The sequence below is a fragment of the Lathamus discolor genome, chromosome 1 (assembly GCF_037157495.1).
Source record: "Lathamus discolor isolate bLatDis1 chromosome 1, bLatDis1.hap1, whole genome shotgun sequence".
NCBI lineage: Eukaryota > Metazoa > Chordata > Aves > Psittaciformes > Psittacidae > Lathamus > Lathamus discolor.
The window spans coordinates 108,818,771-108,837,630 of NC_088884.1; the positions used below are offsets into that span (position 1 = coordinate 108,818,771).

Here is an 18,860-nt window from a genome sequence, read left to right on the forward strand (position 1 = left end):
CTGAAAATGGGGGTTATATTTCCCCTTTTCCAGTCGTCGGGAACTTCACCTGACTGCCATGATTTTTCAAATACGATGGCCAGTGGCTTAGCAACTTCATTCGCCAGCTCCTTCAGGACCCGCGGATGGATTCCATCAGGTCCCACGGACTTGTGCGCGTTCAGATTTTGAAGATGGTCTCAAACCAGATCCTCTCCTACAGTGGGCCCAAGGTCTTCATTCTCACAGTCCCTGCGTCTGCCTTCTAAGACCTGGGTGGTGCAGTCAGAGCCTTTGCCAGTGAAGACCGAGGCAAAGAAGTCATTCAGAACCTCAGCCTTCTCCAAATCCTGTGTAGCCAGTTCTCCCGAAAGCTTCCTCAGGGGGCCTATGTTGTCCCTACTCTGCCAGCCACTCCTAGGCTGCCCTGGAGCGTCACATTTCCAACGACCCCTTCCCTGTTGGTGAGCACAAGGTCAAGCATGGCACCTCTCCTTGTCGGCTCCTCTGTTACTTGCAGAAGGAAGTTGTCTTCCACACAATCGAGGAACCTCCTGGATTGCTTGTGCCGTGCAGTGCCATCGTTCCAACAGATGTCAGGGTGGCTGAAATCCCCCATGAGAACAAGGGCCTGTGAGCGCGAGGCTTTTCCTATCTGTCTGTAGCGTGCTTCATCCACAGGTTCTCCTTGATCAGGCGGCCTGTAACAGATCCCCACAGTAATGTCTCCCATGGCTGTTTTCGCTTTAACCCTGACCCACAAACTCTCTGTAAACTGCTCACCTGTCCCCAGAGTTCCATACTCTCCAGCCTATCCCTAACATAAAGGGCAACTCCCCCTCCCCGCCTGCCAGGGCTGTCTTTTCTAAAGAGCCTGTAACCCTCCATTCCAACACTCCAGTCATAGGAGCCGTCCCACCATGTTTCTGTGATGCCTATTATATCATACCCCTGTAGATGTGCACACATCTCTAATTCCTCTTGTTTGTTCCCCATGCTACGGGTGTTTGTATAGAGGCATCTGAGCTGTGCTCCAATTGAAGCCGACTCGTTGGCTGGAGCAGCCGGAATGTATGTACATTGTTCTGAGCATTTATTATAGGTGCTGGCAACTGACTGGGTGTGTTGGGATGGAATGATGCCCCCTTCCCCCAACACATCTAGTTTAAAGCCTTCTTGACCAGTCTGGGTAGCCTCCTACCAAAACTGTTCTTCCCCTTCTTTACCAGAGCAGCTCCACCAGCCCCCAGTAGACCTGGCGTACTAACTTCAGTCCTGTGTTCAAGACACCCAAACCCCTGACTATGACACCACCCTTTTAACCATTTATTAACCTGGCCAATCCTCCTAGCTTTTTCTTGGTCCTCCCCTATGTCCTGGAGAATTGACGAAAAGACTATCTGAGCACCAGAGCCCCTAACCAGCTCTCCCAGGGCTCTGTAGTCTTTCTTTATGGTCCCCAGTCTACTACTATCTATATCCCTAGCACCCGCATGGATCACCAGGAGCAGGTAATAGTCCGTGGAACTTACTAGAGCAGGCAGCCTCTCTGTAACATCCCTGATCCGTGCTCCCAGTAGGCAGCACACCTCCCTCGAGACAGGGTCAGGCCGACAGACGAGTGCTTCCATCCCTTTCAAAGTAGGGAAGGGCTCGTTGAGAATGTGGTACTCCAGGGCAGCCTTGGATGCAGCGATCACGAGATGGTCGAATTTTAGATCCCCAGGACAGCGAGAAGAGTGTGTAGCAAGCTCACTGCCCTGGACTTCAAAAGAGCAGACTTTGGCCTCTTCAGGAGCCTGCTTAGTAAGGTTCCATGGGATATAGCCCTGGAGGGCAGGGGGGCCCAAGACTGTTGGTTTATATTCAAGGATCACCTACTACAAGCTCAGGAGTGCTGCATTCCAATTAGAAGGAAGTGCAGCAGAAGGGCCAGGAGACCTCCTTGGATAGATAAGGAGCTGCTGAGGAAAATTCAAAGGAAAAAAGAGGCTTATAAAAACTGGAAGCAAGGACAGGAGGCCTGGGTAGAGTACAGGGATGTGGTCCAGGAATCTAGGGACCAGGTTAGGATTAAATCTAGCCAGGGATGTTAAGGATAACAGGAAGGGATTCTACAGGTACGTAGCAAACAAAAAACAGAGTAGGGACAACACAGGCATAGACATATATTATGTCTAGTTGGAGAAATGCATCATAGACAACCTTCATTCTTTGATATGATTATCTGCTTTATGTACAGACTGTTAATATTTATATAGAGTTAAGAGTGGTGAGGCAATGGCACAGGTTGCCTAAAGGAGTGGTAAATGTTCTATTCCTGGCAGTGTTTAAGGCCAGGTTGGGTGGGACTTTGACCAACCTGGTCTAGTGTGAGGTATCCCTGCCCACAGCAGGGGGGTTCTAGCTAGATGATTTTAAGATTATTTCTAACCTAAACAATTCCTTGAATCTCAAGAGAAGAGGGAGGATTGGGTTTGGTTCATTTTACCTTTATTTTTTAAACACAATACTAGTTAAGCCAATTTTTTCTGATTCAGTTACAGAAAAGAAGCTCCTCTGTAAAGTGACTGCATAGCATTTTCTCTTCCAACCCTTCCCAGCTATCCTGTTTCCCGAGTCCTTTGCTAGCCCTGCCTGACCAGTGTCCTAGTAGTATGTTAAGAGGCTTGCTGGCCTACAGGCAACCAAACTCACATCTCAGCAAATCTTGGCTGGCAGAAGCTGGATGATGGCGGCTGTTAGTGATCAAGCTTGGTGGAGCTGTGCCTAGGGACAAGGTTCTATGAGCAGCTACAGAAAAACCTTTCAGATCTTCAGCCCGACTGCCAGGCTGGCCACTTTCTGTTCACTATGCATATTTCCGTGTGTATTCTTGCATATGGTCCCATCGTGACCACAGGAACAGTGTAGCAGAAGTTACTATGGGAAGCACCAGTCTTGTTCTAACCCTTCTTTAGTTTGGAAGCAATTCACTTGAGCTTTTGTAAATGTAGTTTGAAGAGATTTGAGCAGACATTGAAGCCATCGATGATGCTAATAAAGCTAACAGAGTATAGGAATTTTATTATGTAAACAAATATGCCATGTTTTCTCAGCCTGTTCTGTTTGAAAACAATTCTGCAGCATCCAGAATACCACAAATACCAGTTAAAATTGGGATTGGTTCCTTCTTGAGTAAGCCGGCACAGCAGTGGAATAGCCTTGCCTAGAACAGGAGGCTTCAGCTAACATAATTTTAGCTGGCTTTCGTCGGTAAGGTCACCTTGAACAATGTATGGAGTGCTGTATTTACTACCGCTCTTACCTGAGCCAAGAGCAACATTATTTTCCCCCAAACTTTCCAGGCAAGGCAAGTGACTGTTGCACTGTTCCCACATGTAATGTTTCTTCCTTGCAAATTCCATGTCTAGAGGTTTTCCTGCATTTATGAGTTAGCATGGCTCGGGGGCATTTAGGGGACTAAGATGGGCAAGCACCTGACAGAGGTGGTTTTCACACCTTCATTATTGCAGCTACAACAGTGGCCTGTGCAGGAGGACTGCAGACTGAATGGGAAAGACGTTATTTTCAGCAAAGTGATTTCTCTGGTGGTTTGGGGATTTTGGTCTCCCTTCAGCTGCCAAGTAGTGCATTTGTAAAAATGTGATATACAGGCTCCACCAGGCACTTACAGCTCCCAGGTTTTCATGATCTCGGCCATTCAGATGGGTGCTTTTTAGGAGCCCATGACTGTCCAATCTGGAGAGAGCTATTCTGACAGGAGAGGCATTTTGGTTGTGAATCATCAAACCTGGGTGTCATTACAGGAGAGGACAGAGTTAAGGTACGGAGACTAGATGCAGATTAAGGGACCCACGGTACCACATATGGGAAGGCTGAATTTGTGCAATACCAAAATGAATTTGAAAAGTTCGACCAACAATCATCGTTCTGCAGACCATACGTGTGATCAGCTAAGGGGGTCCCAAGGGATGAAGTAGCTATAATTTGATCTTATTTAGGCCAGAAGGAATTTGCTGGTGAAGCAAGTAGCCCTGCCTCACAACAGATTTTTAGTATGACCCAGTTCAGTGGGGTGCTTCATGATACGCCTAGCTTAAAGCATACTCTAATCATTTTATTTGGGAAGGTATGTGCATAAATGCCTTGCTGAATGGGCATAGGAGAAGAAAAAGTGCTGGCAGAAGCAGGATGATTATTCTTTCTTCCTCTTTGCAACCCCTTTGCCGCGTCTCCTACAGCAAAATAAGCAGCACTTGACAAGAATGAAGACAGCAGTGGCTGTACAGGTGAACAAGAATGCCAGAACGTCCAGGCAGTGGTACTGGTACCAGGTGAGATTGTGAGCAGCTGGCCTCAAGTGCTTTGCTCCTTTGTGACGCATGACAAATTCAATCCAGAAGACAGCTCTGTCCAGAGGCTTGAGTGGCTGGTCATGGTGTATCTTGGATAACCTTAGAGCATTTTCCTTATAGCTGAGGAAAAAAGAAGAAACCAATGAGATTTCTCACTGATTCCTGAAACAACCCATTCAGCACCTGCCAGTGTTGAGGAAAGTAGACATCCCTGCTTTTACTTTCATCCGTGTTACTCAAATATATTTGAAACTGGCCCAGTTTACGCTTACCTGCATAAAATTGGATTGTGAACAGTAATAGAGAAAGCCAATCTTTTATAAGGAAATGTTACTCAAAAATATTCCAGATACTCCTTTTAAAAAAATCAGCATGGGAACATTTGCAGCATTTTCTGTTCCGATATAATAGAGTGTTGGGTTTGGCTGGGATAGAGTTAATTTTCCTCATAGTAGCTAGTTCGGGCTATGTGTAGTGATAGGACATGGGGTAATTGTTTTAAACTGGAAGAGGGTAGATTTAGTTGAGATATTAGGAAGACGTTTTTTACTGTGAGGGTGGTAAGGCACCGGCACAGATTTCCCAGAGAAGCTGTGGCTGCCCCATCCCTGACAGTGTTCACGGCCAGGTTGGATGGGGCTTTGAGCAACCTGCTCTAGTGGAAGGTGTCCCTGCCTATGGCAGGGAGTTGGAACTGGATGAGCTTTCAGGTCCCTTCCAACCCAAACCATTCTGTGATTCTATGTTCTAGGTTTGTGCTGGAAACACTGTTGGTAACACAGGTATGTTTTTGTTACTGGTGAGCAGTATTTACAGAGAGTCAAGGGCTTTTCTGCCTCTCACACCACCCTGACAGTGCGTAGGCTGGGAATGCACGATGAGCTGGGAGGGGACACAGGCAGGACAGCTGACCCCGACTGACCAAAGGGATATTCCATATGTTATGATGTCATGGCCAGCATTAAAACTAAGGGAGAGGTTGGCAGGGGAGGACAGAGCTGCACACACTGGGTTGCATCCGGGTCTTTGGATGCCTGGTCGTCATCCAGGTCATTATAGATCAGTTTCACCATGGTTAATTCCCTCAGATACTGGCTGCCTTCATCAGTGTTTGTCTATTTGCTTTGGCAATTTTCAGGTTCTTCCTTGATGGGATACCTGTCCTTCACCCTTGACAAAAGTCACAGCCGAAGACTGAGGACTCCTGGCTTTTTTCTAATCCTTTGTCAATGGTCTTATCCTTAGCAAGGGATTCCAGCTGCCAGGCTTCCTTACCCTCCAGTTCCAGACTGATAGGTACGGTGACCTAAGGATATGGGTAGCTCAGGTGCAGAAGAAGGAACTGTGGCTACAGACAGCATAGACATACTATAGCTGTAATTGTCAATGGAGAGAGAGCAGAAAACTGTCTCAAGAGTTGCTCTGGGTTTTCCAAGAGCTTTCTATCAAAGGAATCAGAAAATGTAGTATGAGGAAAATGAAATTACTGATCTCTGAGAAATGTTGATGCTCAGAAATGAAAGACGGTTTTCATCTGAAACCCAGACTCCAGCTACTCAGTATTTTTGGTTCCCAGAAGGGCCACCAGAACTTCTCACATCAGCAGCCCAAGATTTTAATAACCTCATCCCACTGTAAGGCAAGAACAAAACTCACGTGGAATTGTTAATGACTGTATTCAGTGCATCAACTAAGTCCTGCGTTGTCATTGTGCTGAAATCCAGCCCGACTGCAGCCCCCTTTGCTCTCATGTGAGCTATGTTGTCATGCTGGTCGGCAAACATGGGAATCCCAACCATTGGGATCCCATGGTAGATAGCTTCATAGATCCCATTGGTCCCACCATGAGTAATAAAGGCCTTTGTCAAGGGATGGCCTGGAAGGAGAGACATGTATAACAGCAACTGTGGCAGACTAGATTCACTAGGCTGTGAGCACTGCAAACTACCCAGGCACCTGCACTGCAAGAGAAAGGAACAGCCGTGACCTCTGACTCAGCATCAGAGCTTGCACACTCAGCTTTCACACATGCATGATTATTTTAATGCAGTGTGTGAATCGGCATGTTTTCCAGACTGTCCCAGAGTTACTTTGGCCTGTCTGCTGTTGTGCAGGTACAGCTTCTACATGATACCAGGTTCACAACAGCCCCCTGCTTAGGTCAAGGATTTTGAAGAATGAGCTCTGGAGTTTAACTACCAAATGGACCTCCAGAGTTCATGTCTACTTTCATATTAACTCATGCCTGCAGGTGAATTTTAGTCCTTCCAGACAATTGCCACTGAGCTCCATAAGAAAGGCTTTTGCTTTAGAGATGCATCTGCATAGGTAAGCTCAAGCTACTGCCTTCTTCAGCTACTGCTCAACTTCCTTCACAGCCTGGCTGCATCTGCCATGGTTCTTGTACAGCAACCCATCTTAAGTCAGAAATAGGCTACGAAGTTAAGGCTTCAAGAGCAAACCTCTGCTGTTTAAGCTATAGAACTAGTTGTGGCCACAAGTTTTATGTGATTGGTTTGCCTTGAATAAGCCATTTCAGTGGAAAAACAAGGGAACAGTATTTCGAAGGGCTCATTGCATCCCAGATGGAATTAGTCTCACCAAGCAAGTCATTTTGGGGTATCCAGTCATAAATCCTGGTGTTGGAGCCGAGAGCTTCTGGTTTGCTTCCTTTGTACCGCCAGAGGACCTTGAACAAAGAAAGAAGAAGATAAATGCTGTGCATGTGACATGCCCTTCTGTATTATTACATGTAATATAGGGCTTTATCTCCAACCCATGTACCTTTTCCCAGTAATTGAAATAGCTCTGGCTCCAGTTTAGCTCTTTGATTAGTTACTATCTGCTTATAAAAATCACGTAGAGAGATTTTTGTATTTTGGCCTATGGACGCACCTCCATGTGATTTGGTTCAGAGAAGGGGCAACACCAGAACTGCCCGTGAGCTGACTCAGCAGTCTGCCCCTCTGCAGAGCCCAGCTTCCCAAGTGTGGCATGTGCGGCAGAGACACAGGTAAAAAACAGGCCAGTCCAAACGTAAAAGGCTTGCTGAAAGCAAGAGGGGTAACTAAAAGCAAGGCGAGCTGGTTTAGACTTGAAAGGAAATTCACCTTTTGTGGAAGCTGGCTGAGGGCTCTGGCAATGAGGTTGCTTTTTTCAGCAGTTAGGTTGTAGACCATTGACCCAAGAGAGAATACCACAATGCCGTGTTTTCCTGAGCTCTGAACAAATTCTTCCATTTCCTAGGAGAGGAAGAACACATACGAAGAGTAGTTACGCACTGCAGATGAAACAGTTTTCTGTGAACAGGGGACATAACCTTTTTAGCTTATCAAGATGATGGTGGTGCGTAAGCACCTCTGGCTACACAAGGGCATTACAAAGAGAGATCTGGCCCTGTGCAGAACAGTTTCTGCCCAAGAAGGTGCAGGACAAGTTGAGACAGATTTCACCAGAGTACTGCCATTCACAGCAGAGTGTAGGCTGAAGAGGCCGAGTATTTTACTTACTTTAAGATGTCTTAAACTAAGCAACAGTAGACCAGTGTTTATCACTCTGCAAGTCTGGACTCCGTTTTGTCTAAATAATCTGTCCTGTCACAGTGCCTTTCTGCATCAGGTATGCCACTGTTACTGTAGGCTGCGAGTCTGTGTCTTAGAATTAAATCTTACACTTACTACTGTGAGGTAGTACCTGTTTTTCCTAAAGCAAACACTGTATTCCCTCCTGCTGATCTCAGCTATCTTCTTTGAAGACAGCAGGCTGTCATCGCAGCCCTCAGTTTGCACAAGTACGAACAGATTGCTAAATAGCTGCATGCTTGCCGTTGGCAGCAGAGCGCCTTCTTTAGGAATGAGCTTCCCCAGAATATGGCTTGCACAGTTGATAAGAGAGAGAAACAACCAGCCAGTGGCAGAACAAAGCTGGGTACCTTTGGTAAGGGCTTTGCGGGCTGGCACTGAAGTCCTCCAACGAACTCGAAGTTGGGCAGGAAAGGGCGTGGAAATTCAAAATCCCAGTAAGTCCTGATTAACCATATCTCTGCTTTCCCCATCGTCTCACACAGCGTTGTGGGCCTCCCTGTAAAGAAGGTACAAAGGGCTTACAACACGCATGGCAGCGGTCTTGTTTGCTGTAGATTGTGCAAAGGAGCCTTACCTTTTCTTTGGGCACTCCCAGTCAGTGGAGTCTATCAGGTCACGCATGCAAGGAAAAGAGACAAATCTAGACCTATCCCTTGTCTTGTCCTGTCCTGTGCTCAGCCTTGGCAGGATTCCATGAGCAAGGCAGTACAATCATTAGAAGTATTTTGAACCTTCAGAATGAATGTAGAGCAGTACAAGAGCAAGTAGGAAGCATTTAGTTCCTGTGACAGTGCAGTTCTTGTAGCACTGAAAGACTTTGTTATCTGTGCTTGGAATAAAAGCGCATTTTGGGGAATAGAAAAATCACAGAAAATTTAGTTCTGAATGAAAAATAGATGAATTACAAAGGGATGATCACCAGCCAGGCAGGAGGAAAGCTCCTACAGGTCTGTGGCATTTTTCAAATGGTGACTCAGTCAGTGGCTGCTCAGGGTACAGTCATACTACTAATTACTACTGGTTACTCAATAACATTACTACTACAGGTGTATCTATCCCTAGTTCTTGTAGGGGCTGGGTCAGCTCCTTCTGACACATACTGGGAAAATTTAGCCAAATCCATAGATGTTTTTTCAATGTCTTTTTATGCAAAATCCAATGTCTTCAGAAACTGATCTACAGAAAAAAAAATCCAGTGCCTAAAGTAGTTTTATAACTTCCCGTTTGGAAACATCTATATTCTCAGGTACATGTGGCAAGTCGGATTTGCAGTATTTTCCCCACAAAGGGGAGGTGGAGAGTAAAAGGGTTACAAGTGTTGGTAAATGATTGTCTAAAGCCTAATGCAAGCAGGAACCAAGCAAACCAAGCAGCAAGAAAAAATCTCTCTATCTGTAGAGTGTCTTCTTCTTATGCTACTTGATCAGCGTTATAATTTACCCCAGTAATTTCAAAATGGTTTTTTAGGTAAAGAACAATGAGTCAGTTACGAAGTTACTGGGGTGAAAATGAAGCCTGCCTTTACAAGTACAATGATATAAGGTTGTAATTACATCTTGTGCGGTGTTAGAAAAATAACAATCAGGGGAAAAGGGGCTAGTTTGCAGAGCACAGAGGTTTTCTTGGGAAACACACGAAGAGGTTAAAGGGCAGCAGAATAGATGGCCTTGTGCCTGCTGTTCACTCCTTATCTGCCTAAATACAGATATTCTGTGCAAGATTCGAAGTCCATTGAACAAAAGGTCTCCTTAGTAGACTTTGAATCAAGCCTGAGTTGTATGAGGTTGGAACAAAAATTTCATTGATTTGTCTAGTTTCAGGAGACTATTTCACAATCTGAATGGTGAAAGAAAGGGAAAGGTGACAGTTCTTCGCATTTAGTATTGGAGAAAATGAACTCATGCTTAGTGCCCTGTACTACACAGGATTCAAAATGATACCTGCAGACATAATGCAGTGAGAGCAAAGGGTGCTTTTTTTTGCTCTGCAGTTGTTCAGAGACAGACAGTGTTCCTCGTTACAACAGGGTTAACTCCATCCCTCTGTTGTCAATGGAGCTGCTTCCAGTGCCTCACAGTTAGGAACAATTTTGTCCTCCAGCCTTTACCTACTGCCCCCTTAATTGTGAAAGTGCCACTCATCAGGATGAGAAGGCAACAACAGTCCTCTGAAAGCACTAAAATGGGAATACATCTCACTGCAAGAGCTCACCAGCACTATCATCATTGGCAAAGATCAGTACTAACGTGGTCTAAAGACCCTCAAGAGGAACTAGGGCAAAACTCTAGTAGTGTCTGTTAGACTAGACAAGACATAAAAGGGAAAGCCTCCATGTGACTGGAACAGGATTACCGTCTCTGCTGGCCACTGAGAAAAAGAGTATTTTGAGACAACAGCACTGAGGCACCAGACATTCAAAAGGCACAGCCTATGCAAGAGGAGAAACCACTCAACAACTGGCTTACCCAAGACGTTACTGTAGTACCCATCTCATTCATCTCCCCACAGCTCCAAGAAAAAGAAATCCACGTACAAGTAAAAGAGGAAGTTCTTTAGTCTTTCCGTGAAGGACATACGATCTGTCAGCCCACTTGTGCTAGCGGGCACATAAGAAGGTGGGGATGGGAGCCCACCGCACAGCCGCTCTACCACATTCCCATCAGAGAAGCGGAAGCTGTAGACAAAAGGGATTGCTAGGATTTCTGCTACGAGCTCCCCACATATAGACAGGGGGTCAGCAATCAGGACATCAAAACTGGCCTGCTGCAGCTTTGCTATCAGTTGAGTGTTTGTCACAAAGGTATGACAGGTCTGCTTCAACATATTGTTAAAGACCTCCTGGTCTTTTTTCATCCTCCACATGAATTCCCAGGGTGAGAGGTTAGAGACCTCATTCATCCAGAAATTGAGGAAGTCATCCATGAGATCATCCAGGTCCTTCTGGGTAAAGGGGACTTGCAGGACCTCAAAGGTGAAGGGGGAGGAGGTGTCTTCATAGTTGATGAGCAGATTGCTTGAGGCCACCAGCACAGTCACTTCATGACCCTGGAGAACAAGCTTTTCCAGCAGCACTTTTATATTGATCCAGTGACTTGCATCGGTGGGCCAGACCACCACCTTACCACAATAGCCAGTGCTCCAGCAGCATGCGTAGGCCCAGAGCAGCCAGGGGAACCTTGGCCCCGTCATCTCAGTGATCCATGTACGACTCCAGTCTGATTAAGCTGGAAGGAGTTCACTGCCACAGTGTGCAAACACTTAAGAGCCAGCCAATAAAACTGACAACCACTTGGTGCCAAGCTTGGCCAGAGGGCAAGCCAGCCATGGGAGGGTGGGGAGAGCAGCAAATCTCATTCTGGAGCCTCCTGCAGAGCCACAGCCGATCTTGAAATAACAGCAACTCCTGTTTCTGCTTACTCACTTGTTGCCTCTCACTCCCCCACAGTAGGAGGGGAGAAGGAAGAGCAAAAGTTGCAAAACTCATGGTTTGCGATAGGGACTGCTTAATAAACAAACAGAAAAAAAAACCCTAAGAAAAACTGGCAATTCAGAAAGAGCAATTGCTGACACCAGCTCACCACCCAGCGTGTCGCTGAGCAGCCCTGGCAAACTCCCCCTTCCACCCCCAAGCTGTCTTTGCTGAGTACAACATCATGTGCCATGGGATCTCTCTTTGATCAATTGTCAGCCTAGATTTGCTTCTTTGCCCTGGAAGAACCAAGCTACCTGTAAAGCTGGTTACAGTTTTTTTCTTCTCACTTACTAGGCGCAAAATGCCCTGCAGTGATTCACATCTAGCCCGCAGTTCTGTCTTCTCTGTAACCAGATGTTGTGGATACATAACACTGCCACTGGAAGGGCACAGTCCTTGTAGAGATGAGTCCACGGCCAGGCCTCCACAGGAGGCAAACAGAAGTAGGTAAGGAGCACAGGTTTTGCTCACCTTCCTGCTTAGGTATCTTCTCCTGGGAGGATGCTGCAAACTGGCATCAGTGTATCTGTATCATGTAGTCCAGGATAGAGAGTGCCAAGACAAGAGACCTGAGTTCTCCTTTTGACTGTATCCTGTGGATGTAGTGGAGATGCTTGCATGCTTGGTGCTACTAATGTGTTCAAGGAAAAGAACAGGCAGCCTCTTTCCTGAGCAGAGGGTGAATGAGGCTCAGACTGCATCTAAACAGGGCCTGAGCACTCCTCCAGGAGCTCAGCACAATGATGTGACCTTCCCTGACTGGACTGACAGTGGAGCAAGCAGTCTTTCATCATGCCTCAACCTCACCTCTTGAAAAAGCCTTTAGGTAGCTCTAGGAAAGCAGCTAGAATAATAAGAACTCTGAAGAAGATTTTCCAAGGCAAAAGAGAAGGTGCTTGCATGCACTGCAGGAGCTGGGGCATTGCCCCATTTCTGTGCGATGCTTGCCTCTTCCTTTCACACCTCTTTCAGGACTAGATACGCTCCAGATCAAAGCATATCCCGGTAGAGAACAGCTAGGCTAACACAGCTAACAAAACAGGAATTACGCATAAGAGTGTTAAATGCTAACCCCCACATTTAGCAATAAAAAAGACAACTCGAAATTCAAGCAGCCCTGAGGCTTACGCAGCAGGAGGTTGGCAAACCGTGCTTCTGCCAGCACACGGTTTCCTCTTCTCTGCCAAACATGATAAGCAGCACATAAACACACAGCTAGCTACTCTAATAGTAGGATGTCTTAACAAATCAGCTGCCCACCTCCAACGCATGTATACTTGCCCTATTTCCTTTTAAGCATTACAATAACCAGAGCAGAAATGTGACAATAATTATGCAACCATTATGTAAAAAAGAAAAATATCTATAAAGAAATAAAACTGTATTTTAATAGTTTCTTTAGACACTTTCAAGAAAGCAAAGAACTCTCTGCTGGGGGCCTTCTATCACTGCAAACGGGGGCTCATCTGCTCTCCCAGTCCTTTCAAGGACTGGAGGAGGCCGTTATCTCTCATTTTGAGATAAGCTAGCAAACAAGAACGGTGCTAGGAGAAAAAAGGCAGTGTTGTATAGCTTTCCAAACCTGTTTTTTATTTCTACTTCCAAAGGTTTCATTCCCTACTAGTGTTTGGTGGATATATAGTATTATTTCACTGTTCTTAAGTGTCTGTCATGATTCATCTATGAATATGACTGAGGAGCTGTGTTTCAAGTGGCTTTAGCACCATACCTGTATGAACTCATCTGTACTAGTGTCAGCAGGTCAGGATTAGAGGTAACGTTTGTACTTGCCTGGAATGTTTGACTTGACTTGGGAATTTTGGAGGACAGAGAGTGTGTCCAGGGCTGCTTTGCTTCCAATTTGTGCCTTAACCTCTCAGCTCTGGGTATTTACCCTTGTACATACAGCAGATGTAATTTCTGGAAGTAAAAGCAGCCTTACCTAACACATCAGTGTAGTATTGATCCCAGCCTCCCCAGAGAAGGAAATGATACGTAAAATCCTGAGCAGTGTAGGAGATGTTCTTTAGCCTTTCCAGGAAGGACATCCTATCTGCTAGGCTGCTTAGGGTGGCTGGTACATAGGAGGGAGGTGCTGGGAGCATCCCACAAAGACGCTCCACTGTGTTGCCCATCGAGAACCAGAAGGCTTACATGAAGGGGGTACCCAGCTTCCCAGCAATCAGCTCTCCGCTGGGTAGCAGTGGGTCTACCAAGACGACATCGAAGTTGGATGCCCTCAGTCTCTGCATCAGTGCCTTATTCTTCAGGACTCTGTCACAAATGGTTTTGGTAAAGTTCTCCATCTTGTACAGTATTTGAGCCGTCCTGTAAAGACTTTCCCAGATGGGTAGCTGTCTCTCCTCATAAAACCAAAAATAGAAACCTTCTTCCAGCATGGCAGCCATCTCCTTTTTGGTGATTGGCGCCTCAATCACCTCAAAGTGGAAGGGCGAGGTCTGTGTGGCGTTGAGGATGAGGAAGCACGAAGGCAGCAGCACAGTCACCTCGTGGCCCCGGACCACAAGCTCGTCGAGTATGTACTCCATGTTCAGCCAGTGGCTGTTGTCAGCCGGCCAGACCAACACCTTCCCTCCAGACCCATAGCCCAGGACAGCCAGCAGCCACAGCACGGCCACCTCCTTCCCAGCCATAGCCTGCTCTGCACGGCAATGCCCCACAGGGAGCAGCTGTGCTGCCAGGCTGGGCTGGGTGTGCGTGACAGTGCCGTGCCCGGGCGGGCAGGCAGCCAAGTTCGCCGGTGGAAAGTCCTGCGTGGATAATGGCCTGGTTTCCTGCGTTAAACTGTGACAGGGACCAGCTGGCACCATCTGGTGGTAAATGGCTCTCTGGAGCTGTACAATGTGCTTCCGCTGGAGCAGAAGGGAGACCTCTCAGCCCTCAGGGGCAAAACCCAGTGTGGACTGTGGCCTGTTGGTTATTCTAGCCCTCCTGCCTGTCTAACTACAGCCTCTATGCTGTTTGTTTGCTAGAAGAGGTGACTTTTCCATTCTTCTGGCTCTTTGAAGCACAGCTGGGATGCACCAAAGATGTTCACCCTCTGTGTGGGCACCCTGCTCCTTTATAAAGCAAATGAGCATCCTTTCATAGTGCCTTGTCTCTTCAACGCACGCATCACAAGCAGAAAAAGCTGGTGGGCTGCACCCCTGGCACTTAGTGCCAGCAATACACTATGAGTTGAACCAGAAAATCTGTTAAGCAGTTTTATTTATGGTCACCCTTCTGATGTGCAATTAAGAAATCCTGTAAGTCCTCTTCACTGTGCTAAAAATTATCACCACTGGGCTTCTCTGCAGCTCTGTTACACAATGGCTTCCTGCAGTTGTTGAGCAAGGCTTTTGCTGCAGCTTCCATAAAGCAGCCTAAAGCATCTTTTCCCAGGTGAAAACGAGGGTGGTGGAAGCAGCTGAGCTGTGAGCAGCCAACCTGAGACACCTTGTCTGCTGTGCATATAACAACAGTTTCGTGTACTCGAGGTGTACAGTCCCGCAGCGTACAGGTACTTGCAGGCAATTGAACCCTGAGGGGTTTACAGTGCTCTTTGTCAGGACCTTAATGAGAGGTCACTAAAAATGGCGTGTTGATCACATGTGTTTAATACCTAAATACACATCTTTTTCTACATAGTCCCTCGAAACAGCCCAGAAGAAAAGCCTGCAGGGAAAGACTTGCTGCTTTCACTGTTTGCTTGTGGGCAGAGGCTATGTTTTAACAAAACTTGTTTTGTGCAAAGAGGATTGGTTTCATGTGACCAGTGACGTACGTGAAGTCTCTACTCAAAAGCCACAATGGCTTTCAGCGTTGTTACTGATGGCGACGGGGTTGTCTTGTAGTTTACCAGCTCCCCTCTCCTTGTTACGATATTCTGGATTAGGAAAACAGCTCTGTACCTGGATGTGTAGGCAGTTGTTGGAGGGGGGGATTGTGTAAGCTGCACAGGCTTGCTGGGGGCCCTAAATGCTGTGGAAGTTGCTTCAATCTCCACATTAAAAATCATTATGGCAAAAGCAAAATCCATCAATGGGTATTACCACCGATTGCTGTCTCAATGCATGGCATAGCACAGCACAGCACCCTGACAGGGGAGCAGGTGAAACTGCTGGACCCTGGTGGCTCCTTCTCTTTTCCACATAGGCACATAATGACAAACTGCTTGCTGACCTCTCCCAGACTTTGTGGCCCTGCCAGGTTCGTAGCTCTGCAGCTCTTAACGAAGAGGCTGTGATGTAATGAGCAGTAAAGCAACAGGAGACTTACCTAAGATCTTGCTATAGTAGGTGTCCCAGTGTGCCCAGTAGCTCTGAAAAATGAAGTCTTGCCAGTGGTAAGACAAGATGTTTTTTATCCTCTCACCAAAGGACATGTTGTCGGTGAGCTCGGACAGGGCTGCAGGTGCATAGGACGGTGGTGCTGGCATCTTGCCACAGTGCCTCTCCACGGTGAAGGCTGGGGAGAAGCGCAGCGAGTACACGAAGGGGATGGACAGCTTGAGAGCCAGGAGGTCCCCGCAGAGGGTGACCGGGTCTGACAGCAGCAGGTCATAGCCGGACCCCTGCAGGTGGGCCATCAACTCGTGGTTGGTTAGCACTGCGTCGCACATCAGCCTGTTCATCTCGTGCCAGGTCTTGAACTGCTTCCCCACCTCCCTGTAAAACTTCCAGAAGTTCAGGATGGTTGGCCTGTTGTTCAGCCACAGTGCCACTAGCTTCTCAATCGAGGCCTCAATGGTCTCCGTCTTGAAGGGCACATTATAGACCTCAAACTTCTCCACGGCATCATCACTGGATTTAATGAAGAGGGAAGCGTTGGACACCAGGACAGTGACGCTGTGCCCACGGCGGATGAGCTCCTCTGTAACTGTCTTCATATTCAGCCAGTGGCTGCCTTCTGTTGGCCAGACCAGCACATTCCCACAGAAGACAGGCCCTAGAAGAGCAACCTGGAAAAGGAGCAGCTGGAGGGATTTCTTAGAGCTGATGGCTTCTGTGGCCATGGCAAGGCAAAAGGGCCAGGTATCCCGGGAATGTTTCCCTTCCAGTTGGGAGTGCTGTACCGCTGTGCTGTGTTTGGTGCCTCTTCACTAGCAAAAGCAGGAGTTTGCTGTTGCACAGGTGAGGCCTTTAAAACCCACGTTTGGTCTCAGGTCTGAAACGACAGAAGAGGATGTTTGGTGATTCACTTCTGCTTTTCTGCCTTCTATCCTGGCAGAAAGGACAGAAACCTGCCAGTATCCCTGCTTAGCAGGGTGACAGCAATCCTCACTGCTGTCAAAGGTCTGCTCTCAAGCTACTCCCTCTGCAAAGGATGAATTTAAGCCTCTTTTTAAATCTACCCTTTGTAGTTTCTCTGAGGAATCCTTGTCATAAAAGCAAACAACAGAGGATCTCTTCTATGTAATTACTGTTTCATTAAATGCTGGCAGGTTTACTGTAAGTATTAGTGAGTAAGTGGCACTACTGATAACGCTGGAGAAACACTGAGATTTGCAGGAGAATATATGATCAGGTGTCGTGGTTTAAACTCAGCCATGCAGCCTCTCTCTTACTCCAGCCCTTCCAACCCCCCCCCCCAACCCTGCCACCCCCCACCCCCACTCCCAGAGGGATGGGGAGGGGAATCGAAAGAGTGTAACTCCCACAGGTTGAGATAAGAACAGCCCAGTAACTAAGGTACAACACAAACCACTGCTGCTGCCACCAATAATAATAATGATAAGGGAAATAACAAGGGAAGAGAATACAACCGCTCACCACCTGCGGACTGATAGCCAGCCTGTCTCCAGCAGTGATCCAAGACTTCCAGGTAACTGCCCCCAGTTTATATAGTGGGCATGACGTGCTGTGGTATGGAATACCTCTTTGGCTAGTTTGGGTCAGGTGTCCTGTTCTGCTTCCTCCCGGCGTCCCCTCCTCCCTGGCAGAGCATGAGACTCACAAAGTCCTTGCTCAGAGTAAACATGGCTTAGCAACAACTAAAACCGTAGGTGTTATCAGTGCTGTTCCCAATCCAAAAGTCAAACCCACAGCACTGCACCAGCTACTAAGAAGGAGAAAACTGACTGCTACTGCTGAACCCAGGGCAGTATCCACCCCTTATTCCATACCACTCATGTCATGCTCAGATCCCACATTTTCAACATACCATCTCTTTTATCTCATATATATATACATACATACACACATACACACACACAGAGAGATCATTTCTTAGTGCATGGACCAATCCCTATAATGCTGCTGATTCCATTTGGTCCATGATGTCAGGTTCCATCCCTCGTAACAGCCTTTCAGAGCAGGAGAGGCTGTGTGCAGTGTTGGATCGTTGCCTGCTGATGCTGATCGTTCCTTTGCTGCAGAACTCATCTGGTTCATTCTCTGTTGGGATGATGGTTGCAGGGAAGTCAGGGCCAGTTGCTGGGGACCTGGAGACATCTGGTTGGTGGGCTATAAAAGTATTACATAGCAGGCAACAGCATACAATTGAGTTCATTGGCTGTTTCCCCTAAAATCAAATCCCCTTGAGGTATACATCGGACTTCCCCATCTTCCCGCATTACTCACCAAGTATATCTGGGTCCCTGAGCAAAAGCAATCCCACAAGTGGGTTTGCCTTTACCTGAAGCAGGAATAACCCAGACTGTCTTCCCCAGCAAATTCCTTATGTGCTCCACAGGAACTTTGTCCCCCTCTACAATATGTAAAAGTTCCGACTGGGCTGGGCCATCCCTGTTGGCAGATCCTCTGGTGTTGACGAACCAGGTGGCCTTTGGTAAGTGTGTATCCCAATGCTTGAAAGTTCCCCCACCCATTGCTCTCAGTGTGGTTTTTAACAGCCCACGGTACCGTTCGATTTTCCCAGAGGCTGGTGCATGGTAGGGGATGTGATATACCCACCCAATGCCATGCTCTTTGGCCCAAGTGTCTATAAGGCTATTCCAGAAATGAGTCCCATTGTCTGACTCAATTCTCTCTGGGGTGCCGTGTCGCCACAAAATCTGTTTCTCAAGGCCCAGGATAGTGTTCCGGGCAGTGGCGTGGGGCACAGCGTATGTTTCCAGCCACCCTGTAGTTGCTTCCACCATGGTAAGCTCATGGCACTTGCCTTGGCGGGTTGGTGGGAGTGTGATATAGTCAATCTGCCAGACCTCCCATATTTGTACTTCAGCCATCGTCCTCCATACCAGAGAGGCTTTAATCGTTTGGCTTGTTTAATTGCAGCACATGTTTCACACTCATGAATAACCTGGGCAATAGTGTCCATTGCTAAGTCCACCCCTCGGTCAGGAGCCCATCTCTATGTTGCATCTCTGCCCTGATGGCCTGAAGTGTCATGGGCCCACCGGGCCAAAAATTGTTCACCCTCCCCTTCAGCAGGTTCTGCAACTTGTCACTGGGGACTCCATACTGCTGCCTTCCATCTCCGACTCTTCCAAAGCATTGGAGGGGC

The 18,860-nt window shown here is 47.2% G+C and overlaps 1 protein-coding gene across 5 annotated transcripts; it reads right to left on the reverse strand.

Annotated features, from left to right (window-relative positions):
* Positions 1-3,010: 3,010 nt before the first annotated feature.
* Positions 3,011-17,227, reverse strand: LOC136019578 (UDP-glucuronosyltransferase 2A2-like). Of its 5 annotated transcripts, none has more exons than XM_065689900.1 (7): positions 17,165-17,227; positions 15,672-16,559; positions 8,269-8,417; positions 7,448-7,579; positions 6,939-7,026; positions 5,994-6,213; positions 3,011-4,457 (listed from the first exon to the last, which is right to left on the reverse strand). In XM_065689900.1, exons 2-7 carry the CDS (start codon positions 16,405-16,407, stop codon positions 4,178-4,180), a joined length of 1,605 nt encoding a protein of 534 aa, XP_065545972.1. In that variant the 5' UTR covers positions 16,408-16,559; positions 17,165-17,227; the 3' UTR covers positions 3,011-4,177. The 5 variants fall into 5 exon arrangements, with proteins under 5 accessions (XP_065545972.1, XP_065545982.1, XP_065545991.1 ...); XM_065689910.1 differs by having other exon boundaries at positions 17,168-17,207; XM_065689919.1 differs by lacking the exons at positions 15,672-16,559; positions 17,165-17,227 and adding an exon at positions 13,336-13,568.
* Between the last annotated feature and the right edge of the window lie 1,633 nt (positions 17,228-18,860).

Excerpts from the sequence above, each read along its gene's own strand:
- LOC136019578 (XM_065689900.1), bottom strand. The coding sequence starts at position 16,407 with ATGGCCACAGAAGCCATCAGCTCTAAGAAATCCCTCCAGCTGCTCCTT. Across the intron at positions 6,214-6,938 it reads ACCCCAAAATGACTTGCTTG|GCCATCCCTTGACAAAGGCC; the intron begins GTGAGACTAATT and ends CTCTCCTTCCAG. Across the intron at positions 4,458-5,993 it reads ACAGTCATTAACAATTCCAC|CTATAAGGAAAATGCTCTAA; the intron begins GTGAGTTTTGTT and ends TTTTTTCCTCAG.